General features: G+C 43.3%; 1 protein-coding gene across 2 annotated transcripts; it reads right to left on the minus strand.

The window, feature by feature from the left end:
• Positions 1-1328: 1328 nt before the first annotated feature.
• Positions 1329-21808, minus strand: fbxo34 (F-box protein 34). 2 transcript variants are annotated; one of them, XM_034195610.1, is made up of 3 exons: positions 21632-21808; positions 4927-5375; positions 1329-4896 (listed from the first exon to the last, which is right to left on the minus strand). In XM_034195610.1, exons 2-3 carry the CDS (start codon positions 5366-5368, stop codon positions 3284-3286), a joined length of 2055 nt encoding a protein of 684 aa, XP_034051501.1. In that variant the 5' UTR covers positions 5369-5375; positions 21632-21808; the 3' UTR covers positions 1329-3283. The 2 variants fall into 2 exon arrangements, with proteins under 2 accessions (XP_034051501.1, XP_034051500.1); XM_034195609.1 differs by having other exon boundaries at positions 1329-5375.
• Positions 21809-22728: the final 920 nt, after the last annotated feature.

Genomic DNA, 22728 nt, shown 5'->3' on the forward strand with positions numbered 1-22728 from the left:
TGCACGCTTTTGTGTCCTCTCGTTTAGACTACTGTAATGCACTTTTTATCGGCATCAGCCAAAATGCACTCTCGCTTAGAGTTGGTCCAGAATTCTGCTGCGCGTCTCTTAACTGGGAGCAGAAGGCGAGAGCACATTACTCCAGTGCTGGCGTCTTTGCACTGGCTTCCAGTTCGTTTTAGAGTTGATTTTAAGATTGTTTTTAAAGCTTTGAATGGACTGGCTCCAACGTACATTTCAGACCTCATCCGAATTTATAAGCCTCCCCGTGTTTTGCATTCTGAGGGCCAGTTCTAGCTTGTGGTGCCTGTGACGAGACTTAAAACCAGGGGAGACAGGGCTTTTTCTGTGGTGGGCCCTCAGCTGTGGAATGATTTGCCCCTTAATATCCGAACAGCCCCCACTGTAGAGTGTTTTAAGTCTCGTCTGAAGACCCATTTTTATGCTTTGGCTTTTAGCACTGCGTGAGTGTGTGGTCCTCTGTATATATATATATATTTTTTTTTTGTGTGTACAGCACTTTGGAAACTGTGTTTGTGAAATGTGCTATATAAATAAAGGGTATGGTATGGTATAAAAGAATGTGCCGTGCCATTAAAAGTAAAGGCAAAACTGCAGCAAAAAAGGACAAACCTGATTAGACTCCTGGGTGCTGCTGTGTCCAGGTTGGTGGCTCTCTGGGATGGGAGATAGACTACAGTTATGTAGACAGAGGTTCAGTTCCAGGTGTGAACTTCAGTGTACCTTTATAAGACACTCCATCTGCAGCAGCATCATCAACATCTCAGTCCACTCACGGAGAAACTGGGACCTGCCTTGGCTGAAGGAAGGAACTTGAGGGACTACTAGTATCCCATCTAGGAGTTAGAGATGAGCACCAGTCCAGTGAGGGATTCATCTTTCTTCCTCTTATCCAGAAGCATTTGTCCAAAGTTTTGGTAAAAACAACAACAAAAAAAAAAGCAAAAAGATTTCTACCTCCATTAGAGCAAAAATAATCCCATAAGAGGTCAGTTCTTCGTGATTGCACATTGATTTTGACAGTTGGAGAGACTGGTACATGGCAGTAAAAAAAACAAAAAAAAGAACTATTTTTTATGACAGAGGCCTGTCTGCTTGTATTTCAAACCTTTGTTAGGTAAAAGGTTAACTAAGTCAGTTTTATTGTGCAGATACTTGCACATACTGGCAGTGATATATGCTTAAAAAAACAATGTAATTAAATAAAATTTAATAAAGGGTCCCAACATATGATGCTTTTCTTGGAAATAAGTGATAAGATGAAGACAAATGGGGGGGGGAAGACAGATGACAGAACAACTAGAGTCTGTATTTATAACCATTTAATGGCTCAAACCATTGAAGCATTTCACACATTTTCCAGAGTTTGCAGATAGTATTTGGACTTTTAAGACATTGAACAGATAACATACGCCCTTAAAAAAACAACAAAAAAAAAATCCCAAGACCAGTGGGGACAGCTGTTAAAATGTACAGAAAAACAAACAAATACCCTTTAATGACTAAAGGGGGGAAACTAAGACTGGAGAAAGGCTGTTATTTTTGACTGAATATTTTTAATATCTACTTTGAGTTTATATACTGAATCATCTTCAAGAACAGACGAGGCAACGTTTGCCCTTTTAACCTTAGAGATTTAAAATAAAAAAGATCTAAAGTCCTGATGAAGATATTATCGTTCTCCGGCTGACTGACGCTAGCAGATGATGGAAAGTTCAAGACATTGCAAACTCAAATTCAAAATTCCTCACGACTTAAGCATAGAGAAAGGAGACAAAGAAGGAAAAAAAAAATCTCAGCCATCAGGATACACCAAACATTTTCCTCATATACTCTGCTTTTATGTACAAATGTAAACAAGGTGTAGAAAACACAAAGTACTGGATAACTAGAAGCCATTTCTGCCTCAGGTGAGGTGTTGCCCTCTAGCCCCGCCTCCTTGGTCATGCGCATGTTTAATATGGTGGCCACACAGCGCAGATAGACCATCAGCTGCCAGTGACCTTAACATGAACCCAAGTCAAAACAACCTCATCTTTGAACACGATCGTTCCCTGTAGCCTTGTTCAAATCCAAACTGCCCAGCTGCATTATGTGACTGTGCTCTGCCACTTCAGCTTTCTGATGACCTTTCAACACAGTGCTCTTTTTAAGGTTGTGGCAGGTTATGCTAATTAAAAGGTTTAGTTGCGGTTGTAGATCAGTTGTGACATGGAACAAGGAGCTCGCAACAAAGCCTCAGGTTATCCGGGCTGCTTTTCATCATTCATTGTCATACCCCCGGAAATAAAAAGGTTCTTATAACCCCTCACTGCACCGGGGAAACTAAGTGCATGCAAAACCACAACAGGAAGACGGACAGAAGAATCTTTACATCTCTCTGCTGCGTAACACTGGATAACATTGGGTGAGCGGTAGAAACTTCATGACAGCTCACCCTCTGTCTTTTCGACTTTGTTGGTGTGACACTGCATTGCGGTAATGCTGAGTGTTATTAACAGGAACACCAAAATAAAACTTGTGCTGAATAAAAGTGGACCTTCTGCAGCCACACTGAGCAGGAACAAAATTTAATTTGCATTTCCAACTGCTTCCAGTCAGAGCACGTTGGATGGTAGCTCAGAGTGCAACTGGCAGCAGATCTGACGTTTGATTTAGACTTTTTTTTTTTTAACTCATGATGTGGTTTAAGCATGAAGTTACTGAAACCAGACGGACGAGATGAATCCTGACTGGGATTCTTCTCGAGCAGCTGCTGACTTGTGACAAATGTTTGTGTTTAATAAGGCGCGAAGGACAGATGATAGACAGGAAGTGGCATTGTGGCGTCCTGCAGACCACAACTTCAGATGGAACAGTACCGCTTCAGTCAGCACTCAAACTTTCTGCAGCAGCTGTTAGTGAGATGTGAGCAGCAGGGGGCGACAGCCTCCAGTCTAGATGCTGAAATCAACAGTTTAGATTTTCAATCAAAATTCACTAACTGAGCTGAAGAGTTACTTTGCGCGAAGGCTTAAAAATGTTTTTCTCAGAGACGTCTGACGTTGTGGCTACACAGACAATGCCCACTTAGCAATTTGACAACCACATCCTCAGCGTACATCAACCACTGCAGCAAAAGTTTAATTTCGGTTCTCCAAATGAAAATCTAAACAGTCTGAGCAAGATTGTGATGGTGAGTGAACCAAACATCTGGAGCATTTTCCAAAAGGAAAATATTTTGTTTTGGGTTTCGGCCTCTGACATGTCAAAGATGGCGTTCTCACTCTTCCGCCTCACGGCTCCTTTTGTAGATTGGCACGTTGATACTGTGGAATGCTGGCACCCAGCGGTTGTCATGGAGACCCACATTACAGCCAGGTGTGTCCCTGTGGGCGCCATGGCAACACATCCAGTATCCAGGTCCATAAGGCAGAGCCTGGCAGTACGGCTTGTGGTGCCATCTGCACAGCGACACATCACCGTGGCCGAAGCGCTTCTTGCACTGCTTGCACGGGTCGTCGCGGTAACGGGGGTCAGACACCCAGAGGGAGTCGGCCGGCCTCACACCGTAGTTCTCGATGATGAACCTGAAGTAGTGGCAGGTGCACTTGAGGGCGGCGAGGCTCTGTGTGGGCAGCAGCAGGAAGATCTTCACCAGCAGGTGGTGTGGCAGCACGGCCAGATACGACTGCGGCTCCAGAAGCTGCTGCAGCCGCTGACGCATCTCTAAGAAGTCCTGCGAGGCAGACGGGGACCTTCTGAGAGGCACCACGTCCACCCCCAAACTCACAGCGCCGCCCTCCTTCTCTCGCTGCATTCTGCCAATTTTTCTCCTCTTCTTGTCTGGGTTGGTGTCACCGCCAGAGGACTGAGCAGGTGGAGAGAGAGGCCTCGGGAGAACGGTCTCCAGGTCAGAGGTCACATGTTGAGCGTTCGCGGTGTAGCTAAGGAGGCGTGGTTCAGTGTGCAGTGAGCAGAATGGGTGTGGCTCTGTGACAGGAGGAGGCAGAGATAAAAACAGCAGCCCCGGCAGAGGTTCCTCTGTGGTTGGTGGAGACTTATAAGAGGGCGTGGCATCAGTTTGAGTCTCTGCGGGAGCCTTAGCCGCACTGCAATGGTCAGGGTCTAAGGGTAAGGAAAGGGGTGTGGCAGGCGGACGTGCGAGAGGTGTGGGTTTTTCTGTGCAGCTGACCAGGTTCCTTTCTTCAAACCTGCTTGGACTCTGTCCTTCTGCTGGTGACAATAATAATGAAGATGGTGATGAAGGCTGGGAAGGGGCAGAGCCAGGCTCCCCGGTAGCTAACAGCACGCGACCTACTGTCCTCCTCAGACTGTTACTCCTCGAAAGATCTCCCTCTGTTCTCCTCCTCAGACACTCAGACTCTAGCTTGGCCACCATATCTGAAACTTTTACAATCTCTGGCTCCTCCCCCACAGCCAGCCCAACTTCAAGCCCCTCTCTGACCTCTGGGGGTGGAGCTCTGGACAGAGTGATAGTTGTGCAGCTCCTCTGCAGGGAGAGCTGAGGCTTGATCTTGGGCTGTTGCTCATATACCCTCTGCTCCAGGAACGCCACCATCTCCACCACCGACACTGCTTTGAGAGCCTCCTGCCGTTCCACGGATGATGCTGCTTCAGCTACAGACTGCACACTGCCAGCGGACCTCCTCACCATGTCTGAACAGTTCTTGGTCAGTTTGTGGGTGTGTTGTTGTGCATCCAGGAGCTGGGCTATCTGGTCCTGCTGACCAATCTGGTTTTGGTTGTTTCCAGACTTCCTGCGTCGTTTGGCTGAACTATTTTCCTCCCAGCTTCCCTTTGCCTTCATAGCCCGTGAGAATCCAGACATAACCGGATGGTTGGCATAAGAGACCTGTGACCTGTCCCTGCTGCTGCTGGATGAAGAACATCTGCTGCTGCTGCCTCCGTCAGCACCTGGATGTCCACTCTCTGACGCAAAGATGGCAATCTTCTCCCGAACATGCCCAGGCTTGATGACTGCCCAAATGTCCAATGGACTGTCACCGTCTCCTGCTGCTGTCTGGTACAGACTGAGCGTCTCATTCTCGCAGCCTGGTGGTGGGGGGAGGAAGTGCAGGGTGGTCCTTGACGATGCCTCCAGCCAAAGTGATGCAGCTGCACTGCTGCTCACATCAGAGGTGTTGCTGCAGCGGAGGGTGTTGGTGGAGAGAACACTGAATGGCAGCCGGTTACTGGTGATGTTGGTGTGACCACTGCTGCAGGTCCTTCGCAGTGCCCCCTGCTGCCCCACAAAAATGCTGCTCCGCTGGGATGAAGGCTGAACACCAGAAGAATCCAAACGCAACTCTGAGCGCACTAGCTTAGGATACGACTTCAGATGCATGACTGGCCTGAAAGAGGAGAGGGAGAGAGAGAGAGCGTGTCAGTCAGCCTGAGCCTCTCACAGACAGGAAAAACTCCGGGTTTACTCCTGACAGACGATGACACACCGTGTCACTCTCACTCTCAGCCCAGTGAATCACCAGCACTGCAGGAGAAGAACGCCTTATAAGCAGCTGACTCAGACACAGAGGGAGGATCAGGCACCGTGAACAAGCAATCCTACTGGAAGAATGACTATGCGCACACACACGTACGTTAAAAACATCCAACAGGCTTTAATTCCCTTTTTGTTTATTAATAACTGGTATTTCATCTTCTCCAGCAGGCTGAGGAAAAGTAATCCATCTTCTGCAGTTCTAACTGTTCATTTTAGTTTTTCAGTGGAATGTTATCCTTAGAGTACAGATCGAGTGTTTCTGAGGTTTTATAAAGTTATACTTTGGTATTATTGTACCACATTTTAGTGGTTAACTTTCAAATTCAGATTTTTTGTTGTTTCTCCCACTAAATACTGCCACCTGTTATCCCGATCGCTCACCATCTCAATTATGATCTTTGTTTCTGATTATTTATGGTGCAGCTGTGGAACTTTGAAAAGCCTGGTCAGAGAGATGATGTATTTTTTATGTTTCCCTCATTTTGCTGCTGTGTGACTTAAGGCGAGTATTTGTCATGCACTGTGCAGCACCTGTGACCTCAGTCATCTGCTTAAAACCGTGAGTGGTGCCTCCTATTATCTGACACACCACTGTGCTGGTCATGTGCACAAACACGAAATGTAAGAAAGGGGCACACAGACCTGGTCAGCATCATTCACACATGAAATTCGAAATTTAATATGGATGCACATTCACAAACTGTCCAGTGGGTGCCGGTGTTCAGTATGTCTTTTTGATATGGACTGAAATATGTTTTGAAAACAAATGATGCAAACATTCTGAAATCCTGCAAAAGTGTTTTGATTTGAAGTACTGATGAAAAATTTTGGTATTCACAACATTTCAAATAAGCTGAGACAGGGGCAACAAAAGACTGGGAAAGTTGATTAATGCTCAAAGAACACCTGTTTGGGAACATTCCCCAGGTGAACAGGTTAATTGGAAACAGGTGAGTGTCATGAAAAGGAGCATCCCCAAAAGGCTCAGCCATTCACAAACAAAGATGGGGTGAGGATCACCACTTTAACAACTAAGTGAAAAAAAGTCTAACACTTTAAGAACAATGTTTCTCAACGTTCAATTGCAAGGAATTTAGGGATTCCATCATCTACAGTCCATAATGTAATCAGAAGATTCAGAGAATCTGGAGAACTTTCAACACGTAAGCGGCAAGGCCGAAAACGAACATTAAATGCCCGTGACCTTCGATCCCTCAGGCGGCACTGCATTAAAACAGACATTGTGTAAAGGATCTTACGGCATGGGATCAGGAACACTTCAGAAAACCATTGTCAGTTAACACAGTTCGTCGCTACATCTACAAGTGCAAGTTAAAACTCTACCATGCAAAGCGAAAGACATACATCAACAACGTCCAGAAATGCTGCCGCCTTCTCTGGGCCCGAACTCATTTGAAATGGACAGACACAAAGTGGAAAAGTGTGCTGTGGTCTGATGAGTCCACATTTCAAATTGTTTTTGGAAATCATGGACATTGTGTTCTCCGGACAAAAGAGGAAATAGACCATCCAGATTGTTACCAGCACAAAGCTTAAAAGCCAGCATCTGTGATGGTATGGGGGTGTGTTAGTGCCCATGGCATGGGCAACTTACACATCTGTGATGGCACCATCAATGCTGAAAGGTACATCCAGGTTTTGGAGCAACACATGCTGCCATCCAAGCAACGTCTTTTTCAGGAAATTCCGGCTTATTTCAGCAAGACAATGTCAAGCCACATTCTGCACGTGTTACAACAGCGTGGCTTCATAGTAAAAGAGTGCGGATACTAGACTGGCCTGCCTGCAGTCCAGACCTGTCGCCCATTGAAAATGTGTGCCGCATTATGAAGCGCAAAAATTCGACAATGGAGACCCGGACTGTTGAACTGAAGTCGTACAAGCAAGAACGGAAAAGAATTCCACCTACAAAGCTTCAACAATTAGTGTCCTTAGTTCCAAAAGCTTGAGTGTTGTTAGAAGGAAAGTTGATGTAACACAGTGGGAAACATACCACTGTCCCAGCTTTGTGTTGCAGGCATCCATTTCAAAATGAGCAAATATTTGCACAAAAACAAAGTTTATCACTTTGAACATTAAATATCTCGTCTCTGCGGTGTATTCAATTGAATAAAGGTTGAAGAGGATTTGTAAATCACTGTATTCTGTTTATTTACATTTTACACAACGTCCCAACTTCATTGGAATTGGGGTTGTATTATAAATCAACATTTTTATTGTATTATATACAATTATAGACTTTTGATTTCGCTGTACCTGTGATTACCCTTGGCCAAGGCCTCAGTGAACCCCATCCTGAACAGGTCCGCATAATCACGGGTAGACCGAAATCAGAAGTCTATAACTGTTTTATTATATGGTAAACAAAAAAACTGAGTTTTTCCAAACATACTAAAACTGAAAAATCAATCTCAAGTTTCAACTCTATTATTACTGTCATACTGCACCAACAGGTCCAAAATACTTCATGAGCACAATCTCTAAGGCCCCTTTCACACCGGGGCTGCCTCGAGCTTCCTGTGGTGTCATGACGACGCATGACAACATTTCTTTGGAAGAGGACACACACACGCACACAAATATGAGCCAATTTTAATATAACTGTCTATAAACTGCAAAGCTTGCCAGGAAATTTGCTCTCTTTAGAAAGCTGAAATAACAGTTCAAGGGTGTTTGAGCTTCCTCTCAAATTGTTGTTTCCCCTAACCACGGACTCTGAACTTGAACACCTTACATAGGCCAGAATTAGACTTTTGTGTGGATATAATTATTTTGCCACAAGCAACTGCTGAATTTGGAACAAAAAATTGTGTAATTTCCAACGGTACTTGAATGCAGCATTAGCAGCAGCAGCAGCTCCTGTGTGCGCTGATTATTGTATAAATATAACAATATGAGTGTAGGAATGATAATCCAGCCCTTATGTGCATGTGGCAACGGGTAGATGAATCAAAATGATATAAAGAGCTGTTCTGGAAGGAAGAATTCACACTGTGGATCAGTGATCAGCTGGTGGAATAACCGCACATGTGAGTCGATGCGCGCGTTCACACTGATTAATTTACTGCTCTGATATATTCAGTCATCTTTACACTTATATTCCCCTTTTGACAGTTTTGTTATAAATCATATTATATATATATATATATATATATATATATATATATATATATATATATTAGAACATAATACAATGATACAGCAGTGACCACAGCACACTTTTTCTCTTTTTTTTTTTTTAATTGGAGCAAGACGGAGCGTGCAGCGTGTCGTCAGACAGTGTGGATTCTGATGATGGAGATGATCCCTCTTTTGTTCTGGATGAGGAACCAAAGCAGGTGGACCCACTGACATGCGCACAGGTCTCCACAGTTTCTGTTTGCAGTTTCTCCAGGACTCAGGTGCTATGAGCGCCGTTCCAGCGCCGAGTCCTGGAACTCAGAGATGCAGACACACACTGCTCCAGCTGTGGCTCCAGGCACGTTTCATTTAAAGCGTCGAGATTGTTAGCTTCGTTTTTTAAGTTCCTCTTTCGTCCCTTTTGCGCTCTTGCTTCGCAGGCTGTTCGCTGATAAAGCTCTTTCGTCCACCTTTTCTCAACAAATTGTGACTTTTTAAAACTTTTTTCCTTCGTTCAGGAATCATCGTGTGCTGTGTGACTGGGCCATAAGGAGAACAGAAAGAATAGCCCACCTCCCCCTTCATATACATGGAGAAGCAGTCGAGTGTGTGGAAAGAGACGTTATTTGGAGTCACCAAGTCCAACCACCTGTCATGGACCTTCAACACCTCAAGCCTGGTCAAAAAAGCCCAAAGATGGTTCTTTTTGAGGAAGCTGAAACAAGCACAGCTCCCCAGAAACTCCTACCCAATTTTTATATCACTGTTGAGAGTGTCCTCACCAACTGCATCATGGTGTGGTACAAAGGCTGCACAGGTGCTGAGGAGAAGGACCTACACCATGTCATGAAGACTGCACAGCGTGTGGTAGGGTTGGACCTCCCACACCTAGACTATATCTACACAAACAGTCTTGGGAAGAAGGCCAGCAGCATCTTTTTAGACACGCTTCACCCCGGTCGCCCTCTATTTGAACCTCTGCCATCAGTCAAATGCTATAAAATAATACAATCCTTCACAAGCAGAGTGAGAAACAGCCCCCCCCCCCCCGAAAGCTGTCACATCTATCACCCCCAAAACAATAACTCTTGCACCTTATATAATCACTCAGCAATAAGGCTTACACTATTTCCTTTTTTCTTGAGCCGCTTGGGTGGGTAGGGAGAGTTCCCATGGGATAAAAAAGCTTTTCAACCTATCATCCCTGGTCTTGAGTGGCTCGACTGTCCTCTTTTCTTTACTCTTCCTTTTAGATACAGCTTAGTATACTAGCATAGTTCCACCTTAGAATTGAAAATATAGAAGATATTTCTTACTGAATTTTCATGGGAAAGACGCCAACCTAAATATCGCTGTACTTGTATAATGACAAAGTCTATTCTATAGAAAGAAAGTAGCTTTTTCTATTGATGTGGTGCATCAAAGTTAGCCACAGTCTACTGACTTAATCTTTAAGTGCTCTTTTTTTGACTGGTTACAAGACAATGGTGCTTTATTTACACTCAACAAAAATATAAACGCAACACTTTTGGTTTGCACCCATTTGTATGAGATTAACTCAACAATCTAAAACTTTTTCCACATACACAATATCACCATTTCCCTCAAATACTGTGCACAAACCAGTCTAAATCTGTGATAGTGAGCACTTCTTTGCTGAGATAATCCATCCTACCTCACAGTTGTGCCATACCAAGATGCTGATTAGACACCATGATTAGTGCACAGGTGTGCCTTAGACTGCCCACAATAAAAGGCCACTCGAAAGGTGCAGTTTGTTTTATTGGGGGGGGATACCAGTCAGTATCTGCTGTGACCACCATTTGCCTTCATGCAGTGCAACACATCTCCTTTGCATCATCCGTGAAGAGAACACCTGCCAAACGGCAGTGAATGTGAGCATTTGCCCGCTCAAATCGGTTACGACGACGAACTGGAGTCAGGTCGAGACCCAGATGAGGACGACGAGCATGCAGATGAGCTTCCCTGAGACAGTTTCTGACAGTTTGTGCAGAAATTCTTTTGTTATGCAAACCGATTGTTTCAGCAGCTGTCCGAGTGGCTGGTCTCAGACGATCTTGGAGGTGAACATGCTGGATGTGGAGGTCCTGGGCTGGTGTGGTTACACGTGGTCTGTGGTTGTGAGGCTGGTTGGATGTACCGCCAAATTCTCTGAAACGCCTTTGGAGACGGCTTATGGTAGAGGAATGAACATTCAATACACAAGCAACAGCTCTGGTTGACATTCCTGCTGTCAGCATGCCAATTGCATGCTCCTTCAAATCTTGCGACATCTGTGGCATTGTGCTGTGTGATAAAACTGCACCTTTCAGAGTGGCCTTTTATTGTGGGCAGTCTAAGGCACACCTGTGCACTAATCATGGTGTTTAATCAGCATCTTGATATGGCACACCTGTGAGGTGGGATGGATTATCTTAGCAAAGGAGAAGTGCTCACTATCACAGATTTAAACTAGTTTGTGAACAATATTTGAGAGAAATGGTGATATTGTGTATGTGGAAAAAGTTTTAGATCTTTGAGTTCATCTCATACAAAATGGGAGCAAAACCAAAAGTGTTGCGTTTATATTTTTGTTGAGTGTATTTTGAGCTATTGTCTCATCTACATTTTTGCTACACAAGCCACATGCAGTTAACAGTGGATTGAAGAGAATTAGTATTTATCCATTTATCAAGGTTTCTGTAAGTGCACACAAGTTAAAAGACAAAAAAAAAACCTAATATCTCTTTCTCTGTTTTGCACCACATATATAAGCATGTGAAAACCCACTGCAGTATGACATCATAATGAATAACTGCAGACAGCCATGCGCGCACGCATACACAGCGCAGCAGCATTACCTCAGCCCTCTGTTGGCTCAAAGTTCAGTTTGGGATCTTTCCGACAAACACACCCTGTTTGAACCCGACGGACTTTTCTTCTCAAACAGATAGATAAAGTTTGAGAAGTTTAGATAAAGTTACGTTCCAATATGGAGAAGCCAAACGTTGCATTGCAGCAGCCAATGTGTCCTTTAGCAATGCTGCTACCTCACAGCTGTTAACATGACAGCTACTGTTTGAATGAGAAGGCAACTTCTACATTAAGTAGCTTCCAAAGTCCGTTTTGATGGCAAAGTAGTCAGTTTTAAAAAAATTTGGTCAAAAACGGTGCCCTGACACTTGCACGACTTTGATCCATACACTTGCATGCACTTCGTCGTGATGAACCCACCGTGTTCCCAGCTGGATGTCACGCTTTGTTCCGCTGGACTTGCACTGGAGACTGTGTTGTGTTCCGCTGGACGTGTGCTGGACGCTGCTTATATAAAATAATTATTCTGTGGTGGATTAATCATTTTCTGTCAGAGTTGGCTGTTGAAAACACCTCTAATTGCTTCTGGAATCACACAGGACTGTCCTACCTGCTGATTTTCTCTCTTTCTCATGTGTGCACAATGAGGTGGAGAACGCATTTGGAACGGTCAAATGGTAATTATTTGTAAGGTTTATATTGTGGTGGCCAAGTGGTTAGTAGACTTTGTTTCAGTGCGGAAGGTTCCCGGTTCAAATCCCACCTCTGCCACATTTCTCCATGTAATATGGAGTTGTGTCAGGAAGGGCATCCGGTGTACTTGTGCCAATTCAACATGGAGATCCACCTCTGATTTGCTGTGGCGACCCCGAGTGCAAACAAGGGAGCTGCCGATGGAACTTACTATATTATAATAGCTTGGTAAAATAGTTGCATGTTCATTCCTTCTTGTGAGTAGCTGTAAAAGTATGTTTATGACAGATCTACCATCTCATTAATCGTTCAGATGAGCTGCGCTCTGATCCGGTGCGCTGACACACTTACTCGCACTCACACGCAGTGTTTTTTAATTGTCTGCGCAATGTTCACTTGAAGTTCACGTAAGTAATGCGTGATGGAGATTTTGAACATTTCAAAATTTTCTTTGCGCATGTGCACCAAGCTGTGCACAGTTTACAATGGGTTTGAGACAAGTTTACTCTTGTGCACGGCAGAGTGCTTGCAAGTGCATGGCTCAAAGTCGTGCAAGTGTGTGTGTGTGTGTGTGTGTGTGTGTGGGGGGGGGGGGGGGGGGGGGGCTTAAAGTGTGCTAGTCAGCAAACAGCGCCACCTTTCTGAACACAGGCACTCTTGTGGTGATGGATTATTACAGACGACATGAATCTTAAATACACTTTTTGCTGTTCCCTAGCCAGCAATGAGGATGAGGTGTTTGATGTGTCAGCAAACAAAGTTGGAGAGGATCCAGACTGAGCTTTGAGCTGATTCAGAAGTCATATGTGGGTTTCCATTTGGTGGGTCTTCTTAGTTTGGCAATGACAGAGGCTGAGTCAGAGAGGAAAAAGGCTGCTGAAGCTGCAGAATGCATGAGCTCACCTTTCCACAGCTGTGACCTTTGACCTCATCATGCTCATTCACTGTTTTACATGACAGTCGCTCTGGCTCTGATTAGCAAAGCCTCCGTGTGCGCTGTCGAAAAAGGTTGTGCAACCCAAACTGTTGCCAGTCGCTGAGACAAAGGTTTGGACAGACTGCAGCTCCTTTAAAACATTTACACCACATTTAATATGTTAAACAGCTTCTTATTTGTTCAAAATTCCATTAACAAAAAAATAAAATAAACTCACAACAAAAACTGTCACCTGGCAAACTGAGGGTCCAGAACTGAGAATATTAAATTTATAAGTTCATTAAAGTGGAATGCATTGACTGAAGCCAGAAGTACAGAACACCATTTTATCTGGAACAATTAACTTATCTTTTAAAAATGTAATTAATTTTACATTGCAGTAATCTATTCATCACTTTGCTGAAAAGTCTTTCCTGAATTTGAACATATTTTGTTTCACAACTCTTTACATCCAGTTCAGTTAAACTATAGTTAATTTTATTTATGCATCTTTTCTCTCTTAGAAAACAAACATTAAAAATCAAAGCTAGAGGTGTTGATGGAGTGAATCTTACAGTCACGTCTTTTTAATCTAAATTTGAAATTGTTCTTAAATACCCTGCAGTGTTTCAAAGAAAACATCAAAGCTGGAGGTGTTGATCAAGTGAATCTTAAGCCCCTTTCACACTGGGGGGGCTCCCAGTTGCGCCGTGCGTCATTACGCCGCTGCCGCGTGGAAGCAACTCAGTGCCGAGACGATGCAGCTCGGCACCACAACAGCGTGAGGGCGCAAAGGAGGAAGCAAGTCGGGTGCCGAAAAATTAAACCCGTTTAATTTTTTTGGCGACCTGTGCTCGACGCAGAAAGGAAGTGGTCCCAGTACAAGTTGGGGCAAAGAGGCGTTACCCGGCGTGACTCGAGGCCAATTTATGATTCCTGCTGTGTTCCGTTGTTCCCGCAGTATAAATCACGCAGGATTGTTTTTATGCTGTATACTTAATGCAGTAAAAACTACATGCTGAAGAGAAAAAAAGCAGACTGATTGCCAGAAATATCCAGTAAAAAGTCCGGACATCTCTAGTCCACTCATGGACGTTCGTTCATTCGCACACATGTGAACAATTAAAAGAAAAAAAAAGGTCTGGCTGCAGGCATTAGTTCCTTGTTCTCTGCTCAAACTCACACATCACAGAAAAAAAAAAGGACATAAGTCCTGAGACAGGACATGTCAACATCAACATCAAGCGCATTTCCACATGTGCTTGATGGTTTGCGCGCGTGCCCGCGCATCTCGCGGTCAAAGGAGGAAAGAAAAGAAACAAAAATTGTCTGCAGGCAGTTAGTTCCTTTCTCTCCTCACTCTCTCAGTTAAAAAAGGACATAAGTCCAGGACATGTCAACATCAAGTAGAACTCCAGACATCTCCACATTTGCTTAGGACGGTTCATGCATGCGCGCACATCTCGCGGTCAAGGGAGGAAAGATAAACTAACAGAACTCAGAGCGCAGCCCTGCAGCTCAGCACAACAAGTAGAAGAGAAGTCAGAGTGCACAGTCTGTCTGAAGCCAAACTGTGCACTCTGACTTCTCTGTGCAGAGAACCTGCAGGCTACGTTCTCACCTCCTCTCTGCCCCCTGCTGCGCACACCTGATGCAGAAATTCCTGCGTCGTCATGACGCCACAGGGAGCAACTGGGAGTCTAAAAATTTAAATTTTAAATTGTTCTTAAATACCCTGCAGTGTTTCAAAGAAAACCCTGTGAAACTCGTCTGGCAACAGAAACTGTTCTGTGTTTGCAGCTTCTGTGCAGGTTTCAACCCAACAACATCACAGTCTTCACGTTAATGGAGGAAACTGTGAAAATGATCAGTCATTTTAATGCACTTTATTTTTTGTTTAATTACATCATCAATGATGTCACTCTAAAAGCATTTCCCACTTTCTAACTTGCTGCATCTGTTGTGACTAAGCATCCAACACAGATTATTAATAAATAAATAAATAATAATAATGCACTATGGCTTATCCTCAACCCTCCATCTGTGGTTAGCAGCTGGAAAATCTTCAGTGACTGCAGGGAAAGGGTACAAACCAGAAGTGTTTTGGGGCACTAAAGCCCCTTTCACACCGGGGCTGCTTCCAGTTGCGTTGTGCGTCGTCATGACAACGACGCATGGAAGCAACCTAGTGCTGAGACGATGTATCTCGACGCCACAACAGCGCGAGGCGCGCAAAGGACAAAGCAAATCGGACGCCAAAAAATTAAACAGGTTTAATTTTTTCTGCGTCCTGTGCTCGATGCAGAAATGAAGTGGTTTTAGCGCAAGTCAGAGCAACAGGACGGTACTCAACGTGACAGGAAGCCACACCCTCACAAGACGTTACCCGACGCCAATTTATGATTCCTGCTGTGTTCCATTGTTTCTGAAGTATAAATCAGGCAGAACTGTTTTTATACAGTGTACACACTGCAGTAAAAACTACACGCTCAAAAAAGAGCACAGAAGAAAAAAAAGAAAAAAAAAAGCTGATTGCAGCTGCTGCTCCTTGCTCTTCTTTCACAAAAGTGTTTAAATAAAATCCATAAAAGTCCTGCTCACAGACTGATTGCCAGAGACAGGACATGTCCGCATCCAGTAAAAAGTCCGGACATCTCCAGTCCACTCACGGACATTTCGTTTACGCGCGTACATGTGACCAATTAAAAAAAAGAAAGAAAGAAAGAAAGAAAGAAAGAAAGAAGAAGAAAAAAAAAACTGTCTGGCTGCAGGCAGTTAGTTCCTTGTTCTCTCCTCAAATTCTCATCACTGTGTTAAAAAAAAAGGACAAAAAAGGACATAAGTCCTGCTCACAGACTGATTGCCAGAGACAGGACATGTCCACATCAAGTATAACTCCAGACATCTCCACATTTGGTCACGGACGGTTTGTTCGCACACATGCGCATCTCGTGGTCAAAGGAGGAAAGATAAACTATAACAGAACTCAGAGCACAGACCTGCAGCTCAGCACAAAAACAAATATAAACTAGAAGAGAAATCAGAGTGCACAGTCTGGCTGCAGCCAAACGGTGCACTCTGATTTCTCTGTGCAGAGATCCTGCAGGCTGCGTTCTCTCCTCTCTGCCCCCTGCTGCGCACACCTGACACAGATATTCCTGCGTCGTCACGACGCAACAGGAAGTGGGCACGGTGTGAAAGGGGCTTAAGACCAACAGGCCAATTATGAGCCTGGGCTAGGGTGGTCCTTATTTTGCAAATTAATACTCTGATCGCCTGGACAGGCTTCAATTGATGAGAAAACATGACGTGTAAAATTTTGTTTGTAGTAGCGCTAGGAGAAAAAGATTATACATATACATTTAGAGATGTAGGAAGGAATTTAATTTAACCAGGTTAGTCCCATTGAGATCAAGATCTCTTTTGCAAGGGAGACCTGGGCAATTACCAACTCATCTAACCTGCATGTCTTTAAATGTGGGGGGAAACTGGAGCACCTGAAGGAAACCCACGCAAACACAGGGAGAACATACAAACTCCACACAGAAAGGCCGCGTGTGAGAATAGAGCCCATGACCTTCTTGCTGTTAGGCAACAGTGCTAACCACTAGGGCTGGTTATCAATTCAAATTTCAAGAATCGATTCTTAAGATTCAGAATCAATTATTTCGATTTGATCACATTTCATTGGGTTACTGTTATTAAAACCATTTCTTGAGCCGTTACCTGATTGTCTAGTTATCCAACATGTTAATATTATTTCACAAAATTTGGTCCTCAAAATGCAGGCAATTGTGTTTCAGAGAGTTATAAATTTAAAAAAAATTTAGAGGGAAAACGGCCACAGTCTCCCCTACAAAACCTGCACCTGTAGTGCTCACTGCGCACTGCAGGAGAACCCCTACAGCGGGGGCAAGTTCTCCTAAGCTCTCCTGCAGCAGGAGAACGCGGCTATGGGAAAGGTTCTCACACAGTCCAACCCAGAGAACCTTTGTGCACTATCCCACAGAAATGGCCACTACTGTGACTTGAACGGCGGATGATTGTCTTTTCTTGCCCGCAACAACACAGTCCCAGAAGTCATGATTTACATTAAATGGCTTTGACAGAGGTTGATGAATAAACTGGTTCTAAATCAGAACCAGCGCGTCCACAATTAATGTAGAGAAATGCTAACGTCCTGTTACACACCCTCAGAAACAGCGCAATGGCCAAACATGAATCACAAACATCTAGATGTGAATACAGTAGTTATTGCTAATGTGAGTCAGGGGCATTCAGGTTTGTTGTGAAATGTGTCGAATGATTGATAACTATTGTGTTTTCATATGTTTTAGGTTTTAGCAAGAACACTGTGGGTAGCTGAATGCCTTTCCACTACAACCCCTGGCAAAAATTATGGAATCACCGGCCTCGAAGGATGTTCATTCAGTTGTTTAATTTTGTAGAAAAAAAAGAAAAAAAAAAAAAAAAAAGCAGATCACAGACATGACAAAACTAAAGTCATTTCAAATGGCAACTTTCTGGCTTTAAGAAACACTATAAGAAATCAGGAAAAAAAAATTGTGGCAGTCAGTAACAGTTACTTTTTTAGACCAAGCAGAGGGAAAAAAATATGGAATCACTCAATTCTGAGGAAAAAATTATGGAATCATGAAAAATAAAAGAACACTCCAACACATCACTAGTATTTTGTTGCACCACCTCTGGCTTTTATAAGCTTGCAGTCTCTGAGGCATGGACTTAATGAGTGACAAACAGTACTCTTCATCAATCTGGCTCCAACTTTCTCTGATTGCTGTTGCCAGATCAGCTTTGCAGGTTGGAGCCTTGTCATGGACCATTTTCTTCAACTTCCAAAGATTTTCAATTGGATTAAGATCAGGACTATTTGCAGGCCATGACATTGACCCTATGTGTCTTTTTGCAAGGAATGTTTTCACAGTTTTTGCTCTATGGCAAGATGCATTATCATCTTGAGAAATGATTTCATCATCCCCAAACAGCCTTTCAATTGATGGGATAACAAAAGTGTCCAAAATAAACGTAAACTTGTGCATTGATGATGTAATGACAGCCATCTCCCCAGTGCCTTTACCTGACATGCAGCCCCATATCATCAATGACTGTGGAAATTTACATGTTCTCTTCAGGCAGTCATCTTTATAAATCTCATTGGAACGGCACCAAACAAAAGTTCCAGCATCATCACCTTGCCCAATGCAGATTCGAGATTCATCACTGAATATGACTTTCATCCAGTCATCCACAATTGCTTTTCCTTAACCCATTGTAACCTTGTTTTTTTCTGTTTAGGTGTTAATGATGGCTTTTGTTTAGCTCTTCTGTATGTAAATCCCATTTCCTTTAGGCGGTTTCTTAAAAGTTCGGTCACAGACGTTGACTCCAGTTTCCTCCCATTCGTTCCTCATTTGTTTTGCTGTGCATTTTCGATTTTTGAGACATATTGCTTTAAGTTTTCTGTCTTGACGCTTTGATGTCTTCCTTGGTCTACCAGTATGTTTGCCTTTAACAACCTTCCCATGTTTGTATTTGGTCCAGAGTTTAGACACAGCTGACAGTGAACAACCAACATCTTTTGCAACATTGCATGATGATTTACCCTCTTAAGAGTTTGATAATCCTCTCCTTTGTTTCAATTGACATCTCTCGTGTTGGAGCCATGATTCATGTCAGTCAACTTGGTGCAACAGCTCTCCAAGGTGTGATCACTCCTTTTTAGATGCAGACTAACAAGCAGATCTGATTTGATGCACGTGTTAGTTTTGGGAATGAAAATTTACAGGGTGATTCCATAATTTATTCCTCAGAATTGAGTGAGTCCATATTTTTTTCCCCTCTGCTTGGTCTAAAAAAGTAACCGTTACTGACTGCCACAATTATTTTTCCTGATTTCTTATAGTGTTTCTTAAAGCCAGGAAGTTGCCATTTGAAATGACTTTAGTTTTGTGTCACGTCTGTGATCTGCTTTTTTTCTACAAAATTAAACAACTGAATGAACATCCTCTGAGGCCGGTGATTCCATAATTTTTGCCAGGGGTTGTAATGTGAAAGTACCATTACCAGTGCCTTTTCCTTTTTTGGCCATTGGGGAAAGGCAAAAACTGTAATGCAACAGCATGGTTTTTTAAAAGTGTTCTGAAGGCTCAATCTGGTTAGACTTCTTTTTTGAGGTAAAGGGTATATATGGTGGAGTATGTCCACAGTTAGAGACAGTGTAGCATGTCCTCATGTTGTAATAAATATTCCAGAGAAAGACAAGAGCTCAGAATTTAGAATAGGCCTGACAGAAGTTTCTGTTGGAAGTATTGTAGACATAAGGTCAAGTGGGAGGGGGAAGTGTCGGCTTTTTAAATATTTGAATGACACTGGACTCGTCAAGAGGATTTAGTACTGCTATAACTGACTGATGCAGAAGGTGGCAGCAATGTAACATTAAGGATCCTTTATGCCATTAAATGCCACAGAAGAAGAGAGGTGCACTTGATTTGTTCCACAGGAGTACGTTTTGACACAGAGCATATTTCCGCCTTTACAAAATAAATAAAAGTACTTAATTTACTCATTATCAGTCAGTCTGGGTAAATCATGGGACCCATTGTGCAGCTAAGGCTAAGATAACGTTAGCCAATTAAACTGGTGCACTAAACACCATAGAATAACAAGGGTGCTCTTAATGTTATTCAATGGCACGTTTTAAGGAGCAGGTTAACCCTGTAATCAAAATAAACGTTTTGAAAATTAATCCAAAATTTTCATGATAAAGGATGCACATCATCGTGCCATATGCAAGCCACATCCGAAAGCTGAGGCTGAACTGACAGAGAGAGATGCGAGTCACATACACACACACACACACACACATCTTGCTTTATACATGGGTGCTGGTGAGAAATTTTTGACTGAAATGTTTTTGGCAATGGATGGATTGTGCAGTCACAGCTTGGGACTCCAATAAGGGCGGTCGCATCTCCTCCACTCTCCCTAATCTCTGTTCTCTGCTTTAACCTTCAAATCCCTACTTCACCAGACTGTGGAATTCCTCAAATATATTGGATACTAGATCTATTGGACTACTACTGGATTAACCAGGGAATTGATCAGCTGGTCTCTGAACGCTATTGACAATTTTTTCTACAAGAAGGTCAGGACCGGGGGATCCTACCTGCCCAGATGAAATGCATCCTGCGGGCTGTATTCTCGACTCCTGGAGTTCCCGGCATGTGGCATGCTTAACGCCTTTCTCCGTTGAGGACGTCGAGGATTTATTCATTTTTGGTCTTATGGTAGCAGGGCTGGTACTTTTTGGCTTATGTGCTACCCTGATCTACCAGAAAATTTGGCAAGACTGCGGCATCAAGAACCACGGCCCCTCGCTTGTCCGTCATGATTTAACGAAGTTGGCAAGGCAGTGCATTATCAGACTGCGATGACTCGAACTCAGACGCAAACTGGATGACATCTTGGAGCAGATGCGTGCTTTGCAGTTGAAGTTGAAGATTTCAGAGGTCGGTGAATATTCTTAATTCATAATTGGGATTTGGTTGTTCAAGTGGAACTGTTAAGTGTTTTTCACTGCTCTAACCACAACACTATAGGCTTATCAAGCCTGAAGGTCAAATTGCCCGACTGTTTTTCCCCCATAGGAATTTCTTCGGCCTGGGGATCATTTGGCTGTTTCTTATCTCAACTCACAAAGACAATAAACTGCTTTTCACAGGACTGAAGCATGTTCCATTTCCTTCCCCCATCCCCCTCTTATCTCCCATCAACACCCCCCACTCCGGCATCTGCTCACATCATTCCTTTCCCCTTCTGCGAGGGCAGTGCAGTTTTACCTGCAGCCCCCGTTCCTCCCCCCAAGCTGACGGCAGCGCATCTCAGGGTTGCTGCGTGGCCTTTACCCACTTACCTCAATTCGGATAATGGACTTCTTCAAACTTAGTGCACATAAACAATGTCAAATGTGTATGTGCTGTCTTTAATTCTGATGTGTGCCATTATTACGGTAGACAAGTAATAATTGTGGACTAATTGCTGTCTGAGGTAACTGGAGTGTAAACAGAATTTCTCCACTGTGAGATCAACAAAGTGTATCTCAGTGAAGTGGTACATGTTTTTGAAATTTACAATTTATATTTGCATTCTAAATTTAGAAAAAATGGTGTTTGCTTGCACTATTTGCCACCATAGAGTGCTAAGTTTTGATTTTGAGTTTTGAGATCTGCACAATAAATGTTCTCAAGTGTATTATATCTGTTTTTGTTGTCTTTATTTTATTTTTATCAATTTAGCTTTGCTAAGGAACTATATAACCCATTCAGAAATACTTCCATTGTCATTTTTACACTTAAGTTTATATCACGATATATATAGTTACCGTGAAGGAATTCAATTTATAGTGCAAAATGAATTTTATGTCATATCGCCCAGCCCTAGCTTGTGGGCTTCTACAGTCAACAGAACAGAGTAATCAAAAATGAACGCAGACTAAGCTGTGTCTGAACAAGGGAAGGACTCACCTCCCGACTGTGTTGACTAGTGGGTGGAGTGAGGCGTTGTCCTGGTTTGAGTGGCAGCTCCTCCGAGCCTTCTACCTTTACATCTCAGATGTCCATTGTGATGCCTTCCAAGACAAAAGAACACCCAAAGATGGATCCTCTTCCTCTTCAGATCCACAGCTGTAAAACCCTACATACACACTGTAGTAAACACACAAAGAGACACAATAACGAGTCAACAGACTATATAAAATAAAATTCACATTTTTTGCATTGCCTCAGGGCAGTGGTTCCCAATGCAGGTCCTTGGCAACTCCTTTAGGGTTTGTTTAGCCAATCAAGCCCCAACAGACACTCAAGTGAGCTAATCAGCTGTGGGTAAAGCAGGAACAGATGACAACTGTGACGTTTAGTGGTCCCTGGGGGCTGGGGTTTGGAATCACTGCTTGAAGGCAATTCTTTGACATTCAACCCATCTTAGTCAGAGACAAGTAGACCCAATGTAATCACGAGGACCAGTGAGCAGCCATTGAGCTGGCAGGCCAGACTTGGATAAGGGCTGCAGAACCTAATATGCATGCTCTGATGTACATGTAATTTGACAAGAGATTAAATGTCAGATTCTGACAACTGACTGCAAACAGCAACGGGAGTTTGTGCCATATCAGCTGAATATGACAGTGCAAAATGACCCCCCCCCCCCCCCCCCCCCCAAAAAAAAAACAAAATTGCAGAGATCATATACACATACATAGACACACACACTGACCATATGGAAACGCTCACTTACTGCATTTTTAATACATTTACAAAAAATAATTTAACTCATTTAATTATTTTTCTCCTTTTATTTAGAACATTTGGTTTAAGTATGCAAACAAAAAATGGCCAGCACTGTGGGTTAGTGGTGAGCAAGAAGGTCCTGGGCTCACTTGAGGTTTGTCCTCAATATCATCTGAGGGAGTTTCTGCTTACCACCTATACATATTCGGTCTTGGAAGACTCCATTAACTTTTGGAGGTGATCCGGATACTGGATCAAGTTTCACTTTAAATAGGCTTTGACGAATTATGTCAAAACTACTCCATGGATTCTCACCACATTTTGGAGGTGATCCA

This window comes from Thalassophryne amazonica, chromosome 19, assembly GCF_902500255.1.
Source record: "Thalassophryne amazonica chromosome 19, fThaAma1.1, whole genome shotgun sequence".
Lineage (NCBI taxonomy): Eukaryota > Metazoa > Chordata > Actinopteri > Batrachoidiformes > Batrachoididae > Thalassophryne > Thalassophryne amazonica.

Coding starts and splice junctions, on each gene's coding strand:
- fbxo34 (XM_034195609.1), bottom strand. CDS start 5,368: ATGCATCTGAAGTCGTATCCTAAGCTAGTGCGCTCAGAGTTGCGTTTG.